The following is a 22,641-nucleotide window of genomic DNA, read 5'->3' as shown; positions in this document are numbered from 1 at the left end:
AAGGAAGGAAAAACTCAAGATTGGGGAAGGATGGCGGAATGCTCACCTTGGCCGAAATGGGGAGAAAAAGCTCGCCCATTTTCGGCTAAGGGACCCTTTTATAGTGGCTGGCCAGACCACGTTCGGGGGCCGAATGTGCCTCCGCATCCATGCAATGTTCGGCGGCCGAACTTGACTTTCGGCGGCCGAACCTTTGCTTCCCTAACTCATGCTTTCGGGGGCCTAACGTGCCTCCAAAACGCATGCATGTTCGGCGGCCGAACTTGACTTTCGGCGGCCGAACCTGGGTTTTCCTCCAAAGACTTTTCTTGTAAAAACTCATTCAATTTCATACTCAAAACCATTAAAAACATGAAAGTATTTCATAAAACATGATTCTACCCTTCTAGAGATCTCCGACATCCGAGATTCCACCGGACGGTAGGAATTCCGATACCGGAGTCTAGCCGGGTATTACATTCTCCCCCCCTTAAGAACATTCGTCCCCGAATGTTCCTCAACTAGTACATGCATAGCATAAAACATAACATACATACTAAACATGTAGAACACATAGATACTAACCTCTAAAAGAGATGAGGATATTGCCGGAGCATGGACTCCCGTGTCTCCCAAGTGCATTCTTCTATATTGTGGTGGTTCCACAGGACTTTCACCATCGGGATTTCCTTGTTCCTTAGCTTTCTGATCTGGGTGTCTAAGATCTGTATTGGCTGCTCAACATAGGTGAGATCCTCTTGGATCTCCACATCAGGCTCACTAAGAACCTTGTCCGGATCTGACACGAACTTTCTCAACATAGAAACATGGAAAACCGGATGGATTCTCTCCATCGAAGCAGGTAAATCCAGCTTGTACGATACATTCCCAATCCTTTGCAGGACTTCAAAGGGTCCGATGTACCGCGGAGCCAGCTTACCCTTCTTCCCGAACCGAACCACTCCTTTCATTGGAGACACCTTGAGCAATACCAGATCCCCCTCCTGAAACTCTACTAGTCTTCTGCGGATGTCTGCATAACTCTTCTGTCTGCTTGCAGCTGTCTTGATTCTTTCTCTGATCATGGGCACCACCCTGCTGGTGATCTCTACTAGCTCGGGTCCTGCTAAGGACCTCTCTCCTACCTCTTCCCAGCAAACAGGTGATCTGCACTTCCTTCCATATAAAGCTTCATATGGAGCCATCCCGATGCTAGCATGATGGCTGTTATTGTAGGCGAACTCCACCAAAGGTAGATGCTGCCTCCAAGAACCGCCAAAGTCCAGCACACACATTCTGAGCATATCCTCTATAGTCTGGATGGTCCTTTCTGACTGTCCATCAGTCTGGGGGTGGAAGGCAGTACTGAAATCCAACCTAGTACCCATGGCATTCTGCAGACTCCGCCAAAACCTGGAGGTGAACTGGGGCCCTCTATCTGACACTATAGAAACAGGAACCCCATGCAGTCTGACTATCTCATCAACGTACACCTGCGCCAACTTGTCCACAGAGTAGCCACTCCTGACAGGGATGAAGTGAGCAGATTTGGTGAGTCTGTCCACAATCACCCATATGGAGTCCAATCTGTTGGACGTCGCCGGTAACCCCACTACGAAGTCCATAGCTATATTTTCCCATTTCCACTCTGGAATGGGTAGCGGGTTAAGCATTCCAGCCGGCTTCTGATGTTCCAGCTTCACCCTCTGACAAACTTCGCAGGCTGACACAAACTGTGCCACTTCTTTCTTCATAGCTGGCCACCAATAAACCTTCTTTAGATCCTGATACATCTTGGTGGCTCCGGGGTGAATGCTGTATCTTGCATTATGAGCCTCTCTCATAATGTCTCCTTTTAGCCCAATGTCATCTGGTACACACAATCGACTCCCGTAGCGGAGGATCCCCTTATTGTCAAATCTGAACTCACTGTCCTTGCCTGACTGAACAGTCCTGGCAATCTTCACTAACTCTGGGTCCTCATGCTGTTTCTGAGCCATCTGCTCTAGAAACACGGGTGTCACTTTCATCTGAGCGACCAAGGCACCTGTACCAGATAACTCCATCTGTAGACCTTCCTCAATGAGCTTGTAAAACTCCTTCACCACCGGTCTTCTTTCTGCCGAGATATGGGATAGACTGCCTAGTGACTTCCGGCTTAGGGCGTCTGCCACAACATTCGCCTTACCCGGATGATACTGAATCTTGCAATCATAGTCACTCAGCAACTCTACCCATCTCCTCTGTCTCAAGTTCAAATCTCTTTGACTCAGGATGTACTGTAGGCTTTTATGATCTGTAAAGATCTCACATTTAACCCCATAGAGGTAGTGCCTCCACATCTTGAGTGCAAAGATTACTGCTGCCATCTCAAGGTCATGTGTGGGGTAATTCAACTCATGCTTCTTTAGCTGCCTAGAAGCATAAGCAATCACCCGATTGTTCTGCATAAGTACACAACCCAGTCCCACACGGGACGCATCACAAAAGACTGTAAAGTCCTCTCCACTAGATGGCAGAGCTAAAACTGGTGCTGAAGTCAATCTCTTCTTGAGCTCTTCAAAGCTCTCCTCGCACTGGTCGGTCCACAGAAACTTCTGATTCTTCCTGGTTAGTCTGGTTAGAGGAGCTGCTATCTTTGAGAAGTTCTGAACGAACCTCCTGTAGTAACCTGCCAAACCCAAGAAACTCCTGATCTCTGTCACTGAAGTGGGTCTAGGCCAGTTAGCCACAGTCTCTGTCTTCTTGGGGTCTACCTCTATTCCATTCTCTGACACTACATGCCCCAAGAATGAAATACTCCTCAGCCAGAACTCACATTTGGAGAACTTGGCATACAAGCCATGTTCCCTCAAAGTCTGCAGAACCAACCTCAGATGATGGGCATGCTCCTCTGCATTCCTGGAATACACTAAGATATCATCTATGAAGACAATAACAAAGTGATCCAGGTATTGGCTAAACACTCTGTTCATGAGGTCCATGAATGCTGCAGGGGCGTTAGTTAACCCGAACGGCATCACAAGGAACTCAAAATGCCCATATCTGGTCCTGAAAGCTGTCTTTGGTACGTCCTCTTCCCTGATCCTCAACTGATGGTACCCCGATCTCAGATCTATTTTGGAGAAACAACCCGCTCCTGCTAGCTGGTCGAATAGATCGTCGATCCTTGGCAATGGGTACTTATTCTTAGTAGTGACTTTGTTCAACTGCCTGTAGTCGATACAAAGTCTAAGGGATCCATCCTTCTTTCTCACAAACAAGACTGGAGCACCCCAGGGTGAGGTACTCGGTCGGATGAAGCCCTTGTCTACCAGCTCCTGCAATTGCTCCTTCAACTCTTTCAATTCTGCTGGCGCCATCCTGTAGGGAGGGATAGAGATCGGTCGAGTTCCAGGCATCAGTTCTATTTCGAACTCTATCTCCCTAGCAGGTGGTAAACCTGGCAGCTCGTCTGGGAACACATCTAAGAACTCTCTAACCACTGGCACCGAGGCGGGTTCTCTAACCTGACTATTTAGCTCTCTCACATGAGCCAAATACCCCTGACATCCCCTCCTAAGCAACCTACGAGCCTGAAGAGCCGAGATCATACCTCTAGGTGTATCCCTCCTGTCTCCTCTGAAGACAACCTCTGATCCATCCTGACCTCTGAACCTGACTACCTTGTCCCTGCAGTCCAAGGTAGCACCATGGGTAGATAACCAGTCCATCCCTAGAATGACGTCAAAATCTGTCAAATCTAGAACCACAAGGTCGGCGGACATGCATCTCCCCTCAACAAACACAGGACTACACTGACAGACTGACTCTGCCACTGATGGATCACACTTGGGTCCACTGACCCAGAGAGGACACTCTAACCCAGAGATCATCAATCCCAACCTCGCTACGGCCCTCGGAGCAATAAATGAATGAGATGCACCAGGGTCCATCAATGCATATACATCCGAACATCCAATGACGAGATTACCTGCTACCACGGTGTTGGATGCGTCTGCCTCCTGCTGTGTCATTGTGAAGATCCGTGCTGGGGCTGACGGACCTTCACCTCTGAAACCCGCTGAAGAAGAGGCTGCTCCTCTCCCTCTGCCTCTGCCACTGGCCTGAGTCATGGCTGGAGCTGCTGGCTGCGCTACACTGCCCGAAGCTGTCTGCTGGGACTGAGCCATCGGGGCCGCTCTTGGACAATCTCTAGCTATATGCCCCTCCTGACCACATCTGAAACAGACGTTCGCCCCAAACCGACATACTCCCTTGTGTGGTCTACCACACCTCGCACAAACTGCATTATCCGCACCAGAGCTTGAGCCACTCCCAAATCCCAGACTAGACTTGACCTTGTTCCAGAACTTATTCTTCTTACCCTTAGGTTTACTCCATCTCTTACTGCCTGAAGCTGCTGCACTCAAGGTAGAGGGATCTAACCTTCCCCCTCCCGGAGTTTTAGAACCAGAAGCTTGTGCCACTGTCTGCTTAACTGTCCCCTGAACGATGGCACTAGCCTCCATTCTCCTAGCCATGTCTACTATGGCGTGAAAACTCTCTCTATCTGCTGACTGTACCAAGGAGGAATACCTGGGATGGAGCTTCATGATATACCTCCTCGACTTCTTCTGGTCTGTGCTAAGGTCTTGCCCTGCAAATGGCAGCAACTCCATAAACCTGTCAGTATATTCGTCTACACTCATGTCATCAGTTTGCCTCAACTGCTCGAATTCTATCATCTTCAATTCCCTTGAACTATCAGGGAAAGCCCATCCTGCAAACTCGTTTGCAAACTCTTCCCAAGTCATGCTGTCCACTCTCGGGTTCACATAATTTTTGAACCACTCTCGTGCCTTCTTGCACTTAAGTGTGAACCCGGCCATCTGAATGGCTCTACTGTCATCCGCCCCTATCTCATCTGTAATTGCCTTGACCCGCTCTAAGTACACGAACGGATCATTACCGGTTTCAAACTGGGGAGCACCCAGCTTCATATAGTCTGTCATCTTAACCTTGCTCCCACTGGCTGAGCTAGGTCTAGATGGCTGAGCAACTGGGGCTGCTGGTTCTGTAGGTGGTGGAGATGGTGCAACATTTTCTGAGGTAGGGTTTGCTGGATTTGGATAATAGGGTGGAGGTGGATACATTGGGTACTGAGAGTACGGAGGGTAGTATGGTGGGTATGGCATCTGTGTGGGATAAGGGGTGAAACTAGGGTAATCCGATGTACCTCCCATCGAATACCCGGGATGGTGTGAATAGGGTGGGTAATGATGTGGCTGAACAAATTCCGAGGCCTGAGTGCCTCCTTGGGACTCTCCCATGCCCTCTTCCGGCATGCTCACACCGAGACTGCCATCCCTCCTCTGATCTACTTCCATATCCTCAGACGCTCCTCCCTGCACTGTTCCTCTTACTGATCTGCTTCTACCCAGATCCAAAGACCTTCTAGGGTCTCTTGCTACTCTGTCCCTGTTGGACCTGCTTGACATTGCCCTAGGCAATGCTGGAGGACGGGCGCTCGTGCCCTCATCCTCAGGTGGTACTCCAGTCAATCTTGCTGATCGACGAGTTCCTCTCATCCTGTTTTCTGAAAGACAGTACGCAACACATAAACATTAGCATTATATGGTTCATGTGGGCACACATGAACCCTCATCACATACATCACATATCATAGCATATCATTAATGCACATGCATATCATCATGGCATTTCACATCATCATGCAAGACAGGACTCCACATCCTATCCTAGTGGACATGATCTTTTCCTATTGTGCTTGACCCTCTATAACCTCTATGAGCCCGACACTCTAGGTCCGACCATATGAACCTAGGGCTCTGATACCATTCTGTAACGACCCGAAAATCGGACCGCTACCGGCGCTAGGATCCGGGTCGACTTAAGGCCGCCGGGACCCGTAGCAAGCCTGACATAAAACCTGTAAACCTGTATAATCCCATACATGATCAACAATATGCATAAAAATTTAAAACTTTTCTTTCCATGAACATCAACCAAACTCAACCTGTGCATAACATTAACATAACTTTGATCCCTCTGTGGGATCTCATCTGTGCCCTCAATGGGTAACATACATTTGTTGAGTTGGTTTGCATAAACATTAACAAAATCTCTAAGATCATGCAAAAAGGGATACAACAATCTATGGTCAAGCACATACTAACATCCATAAAACCCGTTACATAATTACACTGTACTTTTACATTACAATTTGATCATGTCCATTGCTAGCTATTACATAAGCATGACTTCTTTATTCTATCCGGACTCCCGCACTATATCCTGTACCTGTAAGCCTGGGGGAAAAGGGAGAGGGGTGAGCTAAAAGCCCAGTGAGTAGAGCTAGTAAAACACATTAACACTATGCTCAAATGGAATGCATCATAACACAGACAATTCACATAAGGGTTGGGTGAACTTGTCACCAAATAGTCCAAGTTAACTCTGTGCCAGGCCTGTAGAATGGGGCCTGGTCTTCCTGTCATAACATACATTACTTACCATTTTCCAGGGCCTCCTCTGGGCTCCTGGTCTTCGAGTCCCATAACCGTGCCTTACTCTGTGCCAGGCCTGTAGACTGGGGCCTGGTCTTTCTTACTCTGTGCCAGGCCGTAGCATGGGGTCCTGGTCTTCCTGTCTTGGACTAATTGGGTCATCCAACATTCACCCACATCAACAATAAATGATGCAATGCGGCATATTCGTGAAACTAATGCAATCATCCTATTGCATAATCATGATGCATGAAACATGATAAAACATTTAATTTAAAAGATTGAGTTTAGTTCCACTCACCTCTGGCTGACTCTGACAACACCGCAGCTGAACTCACTGCTGGGGTCCTCGGTTCCTCGGGTCCGAACCTACACAGGTGGACTCAAATGAGGGACCAAACATGCTAGAACATAACTCTAAACTATTCCCCAAAAACCCCCTAAAACATCCTGAAAATATCACAGAAAATATGCATGAAATGGCTGAACAGGGCACTTTCGGCGGCACCTTCGGCGGCCGAAAGTCCTGGACAGAGACGAAACTCAGGCAGGTTCGGCGGCACCTTCGGCGGCCGAAAGTCCCAGACAGAGACGAAAGTCTCTTTTCGGGGGCAACTTCGGCAGCCGAAAGGCCTGCCTCCCCAGCCATGTTCGGCGGCCGAAAGTACCTTCGGCTGCCGAACCTGGTTTCTGCCAAAGGGCAGAAACTTGGCTCCCTTAACACATCTCGCCTCCAAACCTTTCCAAACATGCATATTTTTCAACCAAAGCATGCATACAAGTTCCTAGGGGCCTCAAACATACATATACCCCATCTATAACACTTCAATCACACACAAACAAGCTACATTGTTCAAAACATCAACATTAACCCATAACTCATCATATAACCTAACATGCATTCTACCCCTTAAAAACTTCATAAAACTTGTTTAAATCATACATTGAGCTTAAGATCGGCTCTTACCTCTTGAAGATCGAGGGTTGAGGAGATCTAAACTTGGAGATGGGAGAAGTTCCAACTTTTGGTCTCCAAGCTCCAAAACTCGTTCTAAGCTCAAAGATCTTCAAAACCAAAGTTATAAACTTGTAAAGATCATGGAAAAAGGAAGGAAAAACTCAAGATTGGGGAAGGATGGCGGAATGCTCACCTTGGCCGAAATGGGGAGAAAAAGCTCGCCCATTTTCGGCTAAGGGACCCTTTTATAGTGGCTGGCCAGACCACGTTCGGGGGCCGAATGTGCCTCCGCATCCATGCAATGTTCGGCGGCCGAACTTGACTTTCGGCGGCCGAACCTTTGCTTCCCTAACTCATGCTTTCGGGGGCCTAACGTGCCTCCAAAACGCATGCATGTTCGGCGGCCGAACTTGACTTTCGGCGGCCGAACCTGGGTTTTCCTCCAAAGACTTTTCTTGTAAAAACTCATTCAATTTCATACTCAAAACCATTAAAAACATGAAAGTATTTCATAAAACATGATTCTACCCTTCTAGAGATCTCCGACATCCGAGATTCCACCGGACGGTAGGAATTCCGATACCGGAGTCTAGCCGGGTATTACATATGCACCCCCACACCTAATTCATGCATTGTCCTCAATGTATAAGAAACATAAAAGAGCAAAGGAAACTGAGTACTCCCCTGGTGTGGTGTGCATGGTGCGATTCACTTGATCAAGGCTCAAGTAATTGGGGAAGGGAAAAGGGTCCCAACTGAATTGAGTGAAAAGTGTAGCACTCCTTTTGATATGGTCATAACCCATCCTATTTTTTTCATGTACTCATGAACTAACATGATTAGCTTCTCCTCTTTCAGATGAGGTGTGCCTCTAGCCCTTATGTTTGCATTTTTTAGCACTTCCAACTTGAATTCATATTTCTCCATAGGTGGCTGCAATTTGATACTGAATTCAGGCAAAAAAAACTCTACCTTATCCGACGGTTTAGGCAAGCACTGATCTGCATGCTCCTTTGGTTTGGGTGCTTGGACTACCATTTGTTCCTTGTGCGCATGGGCTGTTTGCATTGGATGAATGGCAGAATTAGTTTCAGTTGCCTCCTTTTGCGCAAGATTGGTCTGCAGTGGAAGGATGGAAGGAGTTTCATACGATGAAAGCTGAATAGGTGCCATGGGAAGTGTTGCAGGACTGTCCTGCGATCCAAGCTGAGGTGGCTCGGTTGGAGTTCCCTCTGTCTGTGCAAGGCTGATCTTAAGAGGTGCGACTGGCTCTCCCTTATTTTGCGCATGGTTGCAGTCCACCTGTTGGATGCAACAGACAGTGTCCTTCAGTTCTGGCTCTTTCTGGCTCTCTTCCCTACAAAGATCATTGTTCAGAATATCATATTGATTATATCAAAAACATCTTTGCTCAAACAATCAATGATATCTAAACTATCAACAAGTTCTGTTTGACTGGTTTGTTTGGACAAACAGTATTCTGGTTGTTTCTCTTCAGCAGCTTGTTCTTGTGCTTGCAAACTTTCATCATCAGCCTTGGCATCTTGAAGCTCTTCCTCTCTTCTTAACATGATTGCATTTAATGAGGTGGCCATTTGTCCAATCTGTTGTTCGAGGCTTTGCATAGAAATTGCCAATGTCTCTATCATCTTCTCAACGTACTGGTTGGAACTGGGAGGTGCTGGTTGGGCTTGATATCCTTGATAATCCTGGTAGTCGTTATCCCATGCATAACTGAAGTCTGGATAGTCTCTCCAGCCTGGATTGTATGTGTTATAGTATGGATCATGTCTAAGCTGGCTATTGAATCCTTCAAATGCATGTCTAGGCTGACTATTGAATCCTCCAAATTCATGTACTTGCTGAGTATTGAATCCTTCAAACGCATGAACTGGTTGGTCATACTCATAAAGTGTAGGACATTGATCAGTTGGGTGTCCCACATATGCACAGATCCTACATGGCCTTGGTGGCTGGGATGCTTGAGCCTGTTGAGCTAGTCCTATGACACAACTTTTCACAACAGAGGTGAGTTCAGAAATTTGAGAAGAGATAGTATATATACTTACCTTATCCATGAATCAATTCTGTGATGGCAGGCTCTTCAGAGGTAGATTCGGCGGTGACTTGCTTCCCAAGTCGTTTGATTGTGCGCTCAAAATATTTTTTTTTTGGATCTTAAGGCAGCATATCCTTGAGTGCAGATCTGGTCATGAAAGAAAAACAAATAAGTTAAATCAATTCCCCGGCAACGGCGCCAATTTTTGACTCGCGGTTGTCGAAGCCAGTCAAAAATAACCTTTCCGGTTATCAAAAATATTACTACTGAGATAGTGGTAAAGGATCGAATCCACAAAGAATTGAAAACTTATCTATTTTTCTCAACAAGACCAAGAGACTTAACCGAATGAGAAACTGAAAGCAAATAACTGAAAGTAGAATAAAGTGCAATAAAACTAAAATGGGGGGTTTTGAGGTTGATTTGATTACGCAACTATTGAAAGCAATTAAATAAGCGAATAATGTAAATAAAAAAGAAATCAAATATGAGAAAGGTCTAGTTGAAGAAATGGATCCACTTTAGTTGTTTGGATTGATCATTGAAACTTATGTTCTTGAGATTGATTCAATAGATTAGTTATGGAGATGGAAAACGCTTATCACCGCCATGTCTCTCCTTATGATTAAACCAATTAGGGAACGTCCTCTAATTAATTACTAATTAACAAATTGCCAAGGAACGTCCTTGGGCCTTAGGCATCAAAACAATTGTTAATTGCATGAAGAGATAGAGAGATCCAATCCTAGCTACTCAAACGCTGCTAGATCATATAATTTCTCAATTGTTACACCAAGTGTTCTTATGTTTGAACAACTCAAGCAATTACGGACTTAAAATTATCCAAACTAACAATTAATTACCTTGCAATCAAGAATCAAGTGGCCAATTTGATCAAAACAACAAAGTAATAATAGATTCAAACACCAAATTGTATGAATATTGAACAAACCAAAGACAAACAGTTTATGTTCAGATCTCACAATCCATTAAACAACTTTAGTTTCAACCAATCTTCAACTAGAATAAAAGGTTTCAGCAACTCATGGCTGAAACAAAAACCAAAAATAAAGAAAGGAAGAAGAAGAGATGGTGTCACTTGCAATCCCGTAGGTGTGTCCAAGGGAGAGTTGAAAAGGTGTGGGGAGGCTCCTTATGTGTCTTTTTATAGTTGAAAATATTGCCCTAGGTCCTTACTTGCTGCCCAAGAGGCTGCTTGCTGCCCAAGTTGTGTCTGAAAAGGAAAGAATCGCGTTGCAAGGTCTTCAGAAGGAAGGAGGCGCGCGGATGGCTCTTCAGAAGGAAGGTGGCGCGCGGATGGGGTTGTGCAAAGGGAAAGATATGTTGTCCAATCTTTCCTTTTTAGGTGGAGCCTCCGTTTGAATTTCAAATCTTGAATACTGAATGCAAGAGAGGCAAGTGTGTCTTCTTGAAATCTTGCTGCCTAAATAGGAAGATCTGACTGCTGAGGTGTCTGCACATCTTTAAACGAGGTAAGAAAGATCTGCAATTTGAATTTCAAATAATCTGCTGACTACGCTTTCCTTATTTGTTTTTGCTACTGCACTTTCCTTATTTCAAGACGTTCCATATTTGAAAACTTTCCTTATTTGGCACTTTTCATATTTGGCACTTTTTGGCAGTTTTAAGAGCATTTTCACCAAATTGTCTCTTTACACCTAATATCTGCAAAACAAGATTAAAACCACAAAATTAGGCAGAAATGATGTAAATAAACATCAATAATATCATGATAAAACGGTCTAAAATATGCTCTATCATGCATCATCTAAGCCAAAGTCCTTTTCCTGCTCCTTCTAGTACGTTTGAACAGCCCATGCTAACTTCCAGTTGACATCCCTCAGAGCATCGTTCGATGACTCCTCTTCCTCAAACTCGGCCTTCTCTTTAGACTGCATCTGGATTGCTTATGTCCGAGTCCTTAAGGTGTCACGGAGGCTTTCTCCCTTCCCCTGGGAGCCATGAAAGATGTCTCCCTCCGAGTTTTATATTGCTAGAGAGTAATCTGTAGCTTTTTGATGTATTGGAGTATTTGCTCATTACACAGATTGTTGAGATCTATTTCGTTGACTATAGAAGGTGTGCTTTGTCCACTGCCAGGAGTGAAAGAAATGATAATGCCCTCATTGGTAGCAATAACCTTAACAATAGCTAGTAAATTGTCGACCATTTCGAGAAAGAGAAAAGAGTGATTTCTTTTTAAGAGAAAGGGAATAAGAGGCTAGTTTTAATCCAAATGAGCATACAGAAAGGGATTCCCAACAACGAAATCAAATGATTAGGCCGAAATAGAGCTGCACTGCAATTGGTTAATCCTGCAAGAAAGAGAACGGAGGTGGTTGGTGACTACGGCAGCCACTCCAACACTCAAGTCAATAAACTGAAGAAAAGGCAAATGTAAGGAATTACTTAGAGCTCAATAGTAATTGTGTAAGAATAGCTTACATTTATCTCTGTGATCACTAGTTTTAATCTCATAAGAAGATGGAGTTAATTATAGTATTCTCTAAAAATTCGACTGGTGCAAGCTAATTGATGGAAGATCTCACCGGCTAATTGATTAGTGATTCTGTTAGTACAGGCATAACAGAGATCTACTAGATCGTATCTACTAACAGTGTCTGGAGAGGGCGAGTTTTGATGAAGAACTAGTTATTATGGCGTCCGAATTTTTCTTTCTATGGGTGGGACCGCATATCAGCTTATCAGATTTTTATCACATAATTTTGTTTTATGATGATAGCTCATGGCACATTTTGGGCGATTATTGCATTAAATCACTATAATCTCAAAAAAGAAAGTAGCTTATAATTTAGAATAGACGAAAATGTAAAATAGGACTTTTGTAGGACAAAAAGAGTATTAAAGTAATAACCTCTCTATTGGAAAAATAAGTTTACTTCAGTCTTCATACAATTTAAATATATATATATATATATATAATTAATATTCATATTACAATAAATTTTATTTACATTTTCCCAATAGACCGTTTATTTACATTACTTTAAATAGCTAAATTATTTTTAAAACTAATAAATTTTACTTTATCAATGCATATAAAATAAAGGTATATTAATAAGTTAACAATAAATTAACATAAAAAATAATAGCATATAATTTAAAACAAATAATAAGAGAAAAGTAAATCTATATTTATCAAACGAATGGGGTAATATAATATATATATATATATAAACTAAATACTCAAAATAATAAAATCATAGCCCTAAAGAGGTGATTTCCAAAAAATTAGCACGTATATTATTTTAAATCTAGAATATTTAGATTCTAAAAGCAAAAAAAAAACATAAATGGTTTGACATTGTAAATGCTTCTCATGGAAGTGGAAAGCTGTTGGAATCTGTACTGCTAGTAATGGAAGTACACAGCCTGTGCACGCCATCATATATCCCCAAAAACAAAAATTAAAAAAAAAAAAAGAAAAAAGAAAAAAAGGAAAGAAAGAATCAGTCTAATTCCATGGTTAGTTACCACTTGGAATTTCATTTGAAGATATAATTCTCAAATTTTATTCCCCTTTACAACAATGGCCAATTTCAAACAAAGTTAATATGCGCTTCTTTTTTTTTTTCTTTTCTATAATGCCATTGATTTAAACTCAAATCGTACAGTTTCAATAGTACTATGGTAATGATTTTCGTCCATTCGCAGGGAAGGATAAAAATTGTAACAAGTTTACTAATCTACCAAATGCAACCGAAATGGGTTAAAATTGAATGAGTTAGCTGCAAATTTCTATTATCACATTTTCTTACACGTAACTAAACAACATTTTCTATGAATTCTCAAAGTATAATCTGCCACTGGCTTCATAGCGTTTGGAGTTTAGCTGATAGAGTCTGGTTTAGTCTCCGGCTAAAATTATACAGGCAGAGCCAAAAACGTTTTAGACTCTTGCCATTTCTCTCCCAAAACCTGATGTTCAGTCACAGGGCTTATTAGAGATATTTTACATGACCTTATGATTTTCTGAGCCTGTTACTAGCTCGCTCTATGAGAGAAGATGTGGATGAAGAGGATGACAGCACAGGGCGCTCAGCCTTGTCCTTATTAAAAGCCTTGAGAACTTCCTCTTTGAGCTCCATGAAGCGCATCCTTTTGATTCTCTGTTCATCTGTGGAGCCCTTTTCGAGGTAAAAATCAGGAAGGTCATCTTCCATGAACTTATCAAGCACTTCGGAGCAACTAGGGAAATATCTTCTGCCCATTTCCACTGCCATGATCAAAACCACAAAGTTTATATGAGGACAATAATAAAAACATAAGTTCCTATTAGCTTGTGTGATCTCAGGAAGTTCAATAGTTGCCAGCTTATATAATTTTCAGAATTTGATGCTCCAAAGATTCATTATAACATCCTCAACTTGTTCTGATTTCCTTAAATCCTTTGTTTATTTAGACTATTGATTATTTTAAACAGAGGGGATACATTTATAACCTACAATTTCTACAATCCATGATCTGGCAACTTTTTGTCTAAATGATTTATCAACCAACTGTTGCATTAAATCCATCATTCATGTAGATCATGCATGTTAAACTTGAATTCCCCTTAAACATCTATAAAGTATTCGCCAAAATTAGATATACCCTTCATCCATGCATGGTAAACTTCAATTCACTTGCATGTCTATAAAGTATTGACCTTAAAAGGAAAAAAAAAAAATATTGAGATGCAATGTTCAAGTATATTCATGAAGTAAACCTAAAGAGCAAGAACATAGGGCAACATAAGCATCACAAATTATAAACATTGCAGCACTCATCAAATTTCAGTAATTTGACAAAATAGTTTTATTGCAGAAAATAAAATTAATTGGCACTCTGTCATATCCAGAAAAAGATTAAAAAAAAACAGCAAGGAAAAGCATGAACATACCTGTTTTATTAAGTTCTTCCAGCCTAGAAAGAAGTCTTTTCTTTTGTATCATTGGTGTCTCATTTAAGTCAACTTCCCTGAAATTGCCATTCACGCCTTTTGATGCAGAAAAGCCAGCAAACTGAGATGTTTTCTCAGCATTTGCAATGTGCATGGCTACCTTGGCTTCACTAGGGAAGAGTAATCGTGCAAATGCCACTGTGATGCACAACACAGTTTTATGTATTGAAGCATACATAACCCATGATAAAGACCCATATTATTTCATCAAATTTGAAACTAAATATAAGAAATTTCATATCTGGTGTAGGCCAGCTGTATAGATATGATCTCTTCAGTATAGCTTTATAAGCATCAAATACTAAAGAAACAAACCAAGTTCTCAGCAAGCATGCTGGGTAAAATGTTAAAATGGAAATAGAAAAAAAGTTCTCAGATCTGGAGAACAGCATACAGAATCATTGGCAGAATATCACAAGCACAAATTGCCAAAATAAGCAACCAAAATCTCATAAGAGCAAAATAATGTGAAGATATGAAGATCATTAGACCACAAATTCATTTATATGGCTTCCATTATTTAGAACTCTTACATTGTTCATTATCATTTTCACTCTTCCTAGAATGAGAGCCAAAGCAATTAAGAACTATTTCAACATATTGGCTTGCTTTATACACGCAATACAATGAGATAAACTGACTCACGGATTAATGGTAAACGGGAAATCAAATTACAGTATAAAATTACAATATTAGCAAACAGACAAGTCATCAACATTTTAACAATGTTACTAATATTCAAGATCTAGGTTTCGCAACAAAGCATCATAAATATCAGTAATCTCATGGATGAGAATGAGAATAAGAAATAATCCAAAACTTCAGTTTTGGCAGATCATAGTTGACATTATTAGAAAGGGAGGGGGGGGGGGGGGGGCAAGGAGATTAACTGGAATGAGATCATCAAGATTAACTAATAAAAATATAAGAACACTCTCTGAAAGAAAAAAATAAATTTTAACCCACTGGATCCAGAAAGCAAAATCCAGTCCTACTTGAGGAAAAGCAAATAAATAAAGAGACCACCTGTATGTCATGTTTAGCAAACAGATTAATGATATTCAAGAGTATGATGTGCAGCAGAATACCTCTGTTCTCTAGGTACAGAAGCTTCATGTGCAGATCATCAGATGTTGAATGGGAAGTCAATGAAGCATCAACAGCCATTGGGTTCCTCCGCATTTCTCTCTCTAAAACATCAATGCATAGCCGGTCTTTATTTGCTTCCTGCCCCTGCTCTATTTTAGCAATATAATCTTTTAGCCTGGTCAACCTTCGGCAGATGCTAACAGCACTTCGCCCATCCAATGTTGATTCTAAAGCAGAAGCCCCTTTTGCCAGTAAAGACACTATCACTGCTGGTTCTCTTCGCATTGCTGCAATGTGGAGAACTGTGTAACCTTGTGAATTCTTCAGGTTGACATCAGCAAGACTAAGGCCAAGCACCTCAGACACAACCTTGGGGTCACAGTATGCAGCAGCATAATGAAGAGCATAGGCATCATCCAATGTTACCTCAGATTCTGTCAGGAGAAGCTTTACCAGTTCAACATCATCTGAGTCCAATGCCTTATGTATTCTCCTAATTCTCTTTTCGCGCATGGGGTCCACAGCCTCAACATTCTGTTCATCATCAGACACAGGCATCTTGCGAAGAAATTTAATGTTCTCTGAAACTTCATATGGAAGCTCCTTCTCTATCCAGATGTTATCAAGATCCGACCGTGCTATTCTATCCGCACATTGAGCAACAAGTTGATTTGATTGACAGTGGAAGGCAACCAGAAGTATAGGGATTACATCCTCCACATGAGCCTTATCGACAAAATTAACAAGGCGTCTCTGCAAATAGTAGAGTATCAAGTTACTACAGTTTTTTCTGGAATCTAATATGACCTAAAGGCAATACAACTCAACTCAACTAAGTGTTAAACCAAAATCAGGTTGACCCAAGTATAAGGGCCAAAAACCAGTCTTTTTCCTTGCCAGTTTATCTCATCAAAAGAATGACCTCTTACACAGCATACCATAATGAATTAACAATACAAGCACAAACTTTCCCAAACGATTGATCAGGCTTAGCATAGAGTTCAAAGTTTCGGTTTTTTAATTGGATATCTTTTGATATCATTATAATAAAAAGTGGAACTTAGACAGCACACTAACAAATTTCAAATCCTTCAATTATATTAGTGCAAAGATCAGCAACGGTAGACAATTTCAATCCCCAAACTTTAGTAATTTCAAGTAAAAAACATTAAGTTCTTATTTCAATTAAAAAAATTAATATTATACACAAGCCTCTAACCTGGAAAAGTGAAACCAGCTCTGGTACTTGAAATATGGATGAGGCATACAACATTTCAACTGCAAAATTAATTGCAGGTCTACAGGCATCATGAGCACATGAAGTGTCGACACAAGTTGATACTTCAATAGGAGATGGCATAAGCTTTCCAGTATACAAGTAGTTCAAGAAAACCAGGAACGCTTCATATCCAACATTTCCATAAGGTAATAGATCAGTCATGCAATACTTTGGTTTCCCTTCCTTGTCTAAAGACCCCTTTTCTTGCTTGAATAACTCATGGAAAAACCTGCTTCTAGCAGCTAGAATACACCGATGAATGCGAACAGGGTTTCCCTCAACAACAATTTCAGCGTCACTATAATAACTACTGGAATCAATGAAGAGCTGCTCCAAATTGGAGCTAAGCTTGCTTAAACTGATCACCTCAAGGCTAGGCCTTGCCTCAGAGACTGAGGAGGTGGATATATTTTGACTAATTGAGCCATTTGATACATGAGAAGACGAAGTAAAGCTCAAAGATGATGATGCATCAGAAAAATTAGCCATTAATCTACTTTTGAGAACTTCCTATGAAGGACTTTTGAGATTGAACTTATGATCCATAACACACACCTAACTTATTATGAAGTTATCATCCTGCAGATTTTTCACAGAACAAAAAACAGTATACAAGTATACAAATAAAAGAAAATTAAGAAAAATTGCAAAAAAAATAAATAAAATAAAAAACAGAGAGAAGACCTCTAAGCTACACGAATTAGGATTTGTCCAATAAAAGACTTCTGACTTTCAGAAACCAGAAAATTAAAATAAAAAAGAAATCATGTTTCTGAATCCAAATTGAGCAACTGGGTATTGCAGAAATTAATTGTACAGATAAACAATCAAAACTAAGACCAGTACACAAGAAACTAATCCCCAAAAAAGAAGTAAGCTCAAAATTTAAAGAAAATGAAATACATCCCAAAAAAAGGAACCCAGAAAGAAAAACAGCAAGAACCTCGCATAATAAAACCAGATCTATCCAAGATTTACCCAAAAGTGAAAACTAGAACAAGAAACAACAAGTACCCCCAAAAGTAGAAGTGTGTCTTTCGTTTTTGTGATTCCAAGGTAAGAGAGAGGATAGCAGGAGATTAGAAGCAAGTGGGTAACGATGAATGCATTGGCACGTGTCAAATGAGTTAGACCGAAACTTCATTTTTCGCTTTCAAAGTAACAGGAAAAGAGAGAGAAAGAGGGAGTCTTTTGGGTAACAGCGGAAATGCAATTGAAAGATGATAGGTCGGTGGCGGAGTCGTTGCGTTGGGAGGTGAAGTCGTTTCGATGACGATTACGATATCGTCAGCAATCGTAGCTGTGTTTTGCTTACGCACACAATGACGTCGTTTTATTATTATTATTTTTATTATATAAAAAATTACATCAGATTCCTAAACTTTTAAAAAATTTATTAATTTATTTTTATTTTAAATTCAATCAATTAAAATACCTACATATTTTATAAAATTAATTTTTTGAATTTTTTCTATCGAAAAAACTATTAGCCAATTTATTCAACTCCTAATTAAAGAAATTAAATAATATAAATAATTAAAATTATAAAAACTAAATAATACATATAATTAAATTATAAAAATTAAATAATATAAATATTTTAAGATAGATAAAAGTTAAATTTTATAAAATATGTAATTTTTTAGAAGAGTAATTTTGAAATATAAATTAATTAATTAATTTTATAAAAATTTAAAAATTTAATAATAAATTATCCTTTAATATATTTCATCCGTTTTATAATTATTGATTACTTAACTTTTTTATACATATTAAAAAATAATTTTTTTATTAACTTTTTAATTATATTCATCTTAAATATATTAAATTTTATTAAATATTAAAAAATATTTTGACAGATTTTTTTAAAATAAAATAAAATTAAATAGAGTTATAATAGTCAATTTAAAACTCTTTATTCTATAAAAGCGTAAACTGAATAAAAATTATCACAAATTATACTTTTTTACATATTTCAAAATTAAATCATATTATTTATGTGTAATTAGCAAGTTATTAGATAGATCGTACAACTTTTATAAAGTGAGTAAAATAAATATGAGATTTTAAACCAAAATTTTGGTAGAGTTTTTTCTGTTTTATCAGCATTTTAATATATATGAAAAACATATTTATAATTATCAACTGTTATTTGATATCTTACTATTCTTTAATTCAACACACATTTCATAACAACATCATCCCTTATTTTATCATTAATATCATCACATACAAACATTTAGCTCTTTTTATTTATTCATATATAATTTCATTATTTTAATTTACATAACCTTCATAGCCCACTCTATTTAATATGTACATGCCAAAATATAACTGTATAATGACTCGAAAACTCAAAATAACAAGCTATGATAATAATCTTAATGTCTAATGTAGATTTCTAACGACCTCTACAGTGTTTATTTTACTATAACCTGTGTGATGTAAAAAGCAACACGCTGAGCTAATGCTCAGTGGGTGATTTCAAACAAATAATAAAATAAAACAAGCATATTTATGTCTATAAATAATTAAATAAACAATTACAAGCTTGTAAAGTGTAGTTAATATGATACAAAGCATACTCGTCAAATTTTTTGATATGAGATAGAAGTGTCATATGTATTCTTGTGTATGTCAAAAATTTCTTTCAGATTCAATACAAATATTTTCTTTTGTCACTATTGCACACCTTTTATTTATAGCAAATCATCATAGTTTAGTGCATGCAGTAGATGCAAACATGCTAACACTCACTGATAATTTCACAAAAATCGAGTATCAATATCAATTAGGTTCTCAGCCCTTATAAACACATAGTAGGGTTGATTAGGTAGATAAGGAGTTATAACGGTGGGCACATGGTGCCAAATAATAGGTTCAAAAGCCAAAACTATGATAGCAGGACTCCGTGGCCATACTTATGAGGTACCTGATATATAACCTCAAATATAGATCATGTATCGGTAGCAATACTGCAAACTCTGTATATTTATATGATATGTCATACCCTTAAACTAATCTCGACTCCTATTAAGTTTATCAGGACCAAGTATCATTAATTTAATATATCAATTATTTAACGTAAATGCATATCATTTGAAACTATTTGAAATTATTTCCAAAGTACATATGTCATATGCCAAGGTTAACAATTTGAGAAACTTATGGCAAATAGTGCAAAACTTTGTCGACTTAGCATTCCAATATTGCGTCAAGTTAATCTACTTCTTACATTTCATACCACTAATACATAAAGAATGACAAGTTTTACTCAAATCATCATGTATAAATAAGTTTTATTATCAAGTAAGAACGTGCAAAAATCAAGTACAATAAGTAAGCACGTGATAATTCTTACCGATTAAGCAAGTATGCCAATTTTTATGCATTTCAATTTAAGAGGCTGCATTTTACCATATTTTGCATAAACTTTTCAAGCATTTTAAAGCTACAATTAGACTTAAGTTTCTCATAAAAAATGTGTATTTATATTTTATCTTTCCCATAAGTTATATTTCATACAAATCTAATTACCCTAGGTTAAGTTATGAATTTTTCTTTACAAGTTGCTCAATAAGGTCTTAATCAGTCTAGTATTAGTACTTGTTTCTAGTATCACAAAACATATCAGATACATGCATTTTCATATAAATTTAAGTTTAAGCATCTTCTACAAAGATTTAGATATACTTCTTAATATTCATTTGGCATTGGTCTTATCTAATTTTATTTAGTACAGAATTAGTTATAGTATAATTAATACTGTCTGTTCTGAATGCTCTATTATTGTGTCTAATTTAGGTTTACTTATAATTTACATCATCTTACCTACAGATTCAGAATTTGATCAATCATAAAAGTTTTAGCTCTTTTTCTCAGCTTTCATTTGGTATATTTTAGGTCTAATTTTAATAATTATACAATGAGTTATGAAGCTACTAACACATGTTGCCCTGTTAAAATGTATCCTGCCAGGTTTGCACTTTTAACTTCCATGTTAAATTTCTTTACTTTAAACCTTTCAAACACCATTTCAACATTCATGTTACATATTTATACAATTAAAGTAATATTTTTAGCAAGTAAAATCAATCCCTAATTTCACATATTCATGAGAAAATTAAAGAAAAATAGAAAGTCATACAAACACCAAACCTTTCTTGAATTTTTCTTTCTTTTCCACTTCTACTATGTAGCTATCTCCTTTCCCTTTAATATTCCTTTACCTAGGTAAATTATATCTTAGAAAATGATTGAATAAATTAAAAATTAAAACTTTATAATTCAAATTTATGCATGAAGAAATGAGAAGATGTTATTTCCTACACATTTCTAAGCTCATATTTGGTTTTCAAGCTTGGTGCATATGGAACCCTAAACTTTTCTTCTTCAATTCTTTCAATATATGTCTCTTTCTTTAGCTCTTGATCTTAGGGTGGATTTTAATTAAAGAAATAAGTTGATTTGGTGAGAGTTTGGATTAGATTTGGTGGAAGAAAGAAAAGTAAAGATTTTATCTTTTTAATGGAATGATCTTCGGCAAAATGAAGAAAGGAAGAAGACAATCTTTTTTTTTTTCATTTGATTTATCATTTCTTTCATGCTTAGTTAGGTGACACATGGAGGGTTTAAGTGAAAAGGTGGAAAAAATGATAGACTAAACTGAATTTTATCTTTAAACTTTCCATATTCACACTTTAACCTACTAAACTCTTTAACATATTTCAATTTAGTTTCAAACTTTCAATATTCATAAATTGACCTACTAAATTATACTTTTAACCTTTAGAAATCTATTTTACTTAGATAAACACATCAGATTTTGACAAGTATCTCAAGCGAGCACGGCAGAAAACCCTAAGCACCTCCTCTCGTTTCTAACTCGCTAATCACACTGTCTACTTTATTCTGAATATATCTATTTATTTAAGTTTTCTATGATTCAATTATTAGCAGTGTAGAGTTATACTAGCAACTATCCTAAGTAGCTCGGAGTAAGCTAGTATCTCTCCTAATACCACTTGCTCTAATAATGAAATAGTCTAACTCATACATAGTGATGTCACTATTCCTAACTATGGGTTCGAGGATGTTACAACTATAGTCTAAAATAAAAAAAAATGAACAATAATTTTGAGATAATTAACCTTTTCAGTTGTCGGTTGTCGAAGCCGATCAAAAATAACCTTTTCAGTTATCAACAATTTTACAACTGCAGATAGTAGTGAAAGGATCAAATCCACAGAGAATTGAAAACTTACCTATCTTCCTTGTCAAGACCAAGAAAATTAACTGAAAGCAAAGAAACTGAAAGCAAAATAAAAAATAAAGTGCAAGTAAAGTAAAAAGGGGGGTTTTGAGATTGATTGAACTGATCTAATACTGAAAGCAATAAAAGAAAGCGAATAGTAAAAATAAAGAGAAATCAATAATGAGAAAGATCTAGTTGATTGGATCCACTTCAGTTGTTGGGATTGATCATTGACACTTAGTTTCTCTTGATAGATTCAATAGATTAGTTATGGAGATGGAAGACGCTTCTCACCACCATGTCTCTCCTTAATCATAAACCAATTAGGGAACGTCCTCTAATTAATCACTAATCAACAAGTTGCCAAGGAACGTCCTTGGGCCTTAGGCATCAAAACAACTGTCAATTGCATTAAGAAATAGAGAAATCTAATCCTAGCTATCCAAACGCATGGTGATATTGCTAGATTATGCAACTTCCTTAGTTTTTACACCAAGTATTCTTATGTTTGAACAATCCAAGCAATTACA

The 22,641-nt window shown here is 38.6% G+C and overlaps 1 protein-coding gene across 1 annotated transcript; it reads right to left on the bottom strand.

Annotated features, from left to right (window-relative positions):
• Positions 1-13,252: 13,252 nt before the first annotated feature.
• On the bottom strand, positions 13,253-18,055 carry LOC110603600 (BTB/POZ domain and ankyrin repeat-containing protein NPR1). The gene is made up of 4 exons (XM_043951853.1): positions 16,798-18,055; positions 15,578-16,331; positions 14,430-14,627; positions 13,253-13,763 (listed from the first exon to the last, which is right to left on the bottom strand). Exons 1-4 carry the CDS (start codon positions 17,344-17,346, stop codon positions 13,510-13,512), a joined length of 1,755 nt encoding a protein of 584 aa, XP_043807788.1. The 5' UTR covers positions 17,347-18,055; the 3' UTR covers positions 13,253-13,509.
• Positions 18,056-22,641: the final 4,586 nt, after the last annotated feature.

The sequence above is a fragment of the Manihot esculenta genome, chromosome 16, assembly GCF_001659605.2.
Source record: "Manihot esculenta cultivar AM560-2 chromosome 16, M.esculenta_v8, whole genome shotgun sequence".
In the NCBI taxonomy this organism is placed as follows: domain Eukaryota; kingdom Viridiplantae; phylum Streptophyta; class Magnoliopsida; order Malpighiales; family Euphorbiaceae; genus Manihot; species Manihot esculenta.
The sequence above is the reverse complement of the archived record's forward strand: the minus strand, read 5'-3'. Positions and strand labels throughout refer to the sequence as shown.

Coding starts and splice junctions, on each gene's coding strand:
- LOC110603600 (XM_043951853.1), bottom strand. CDS start 17,346: ATGGCTAATTTTTCTGATGCATCATCATCTTTGAGCTTTACTTCGTCT. Junction 14,628..15,577: donor TCTGTACCTAGAGAACAGAG/GTATTCTGCTGC, acceptor TGTGCATCACAG/TGGCATTTGCACGATTACTC. Junction 13,764..14,429: donor GGAAGAACTTAATAAAACAG/GTATGTTCATGC, acceptor TGATCATGGCAG/TGGAAATGGGCAGAAGATAT.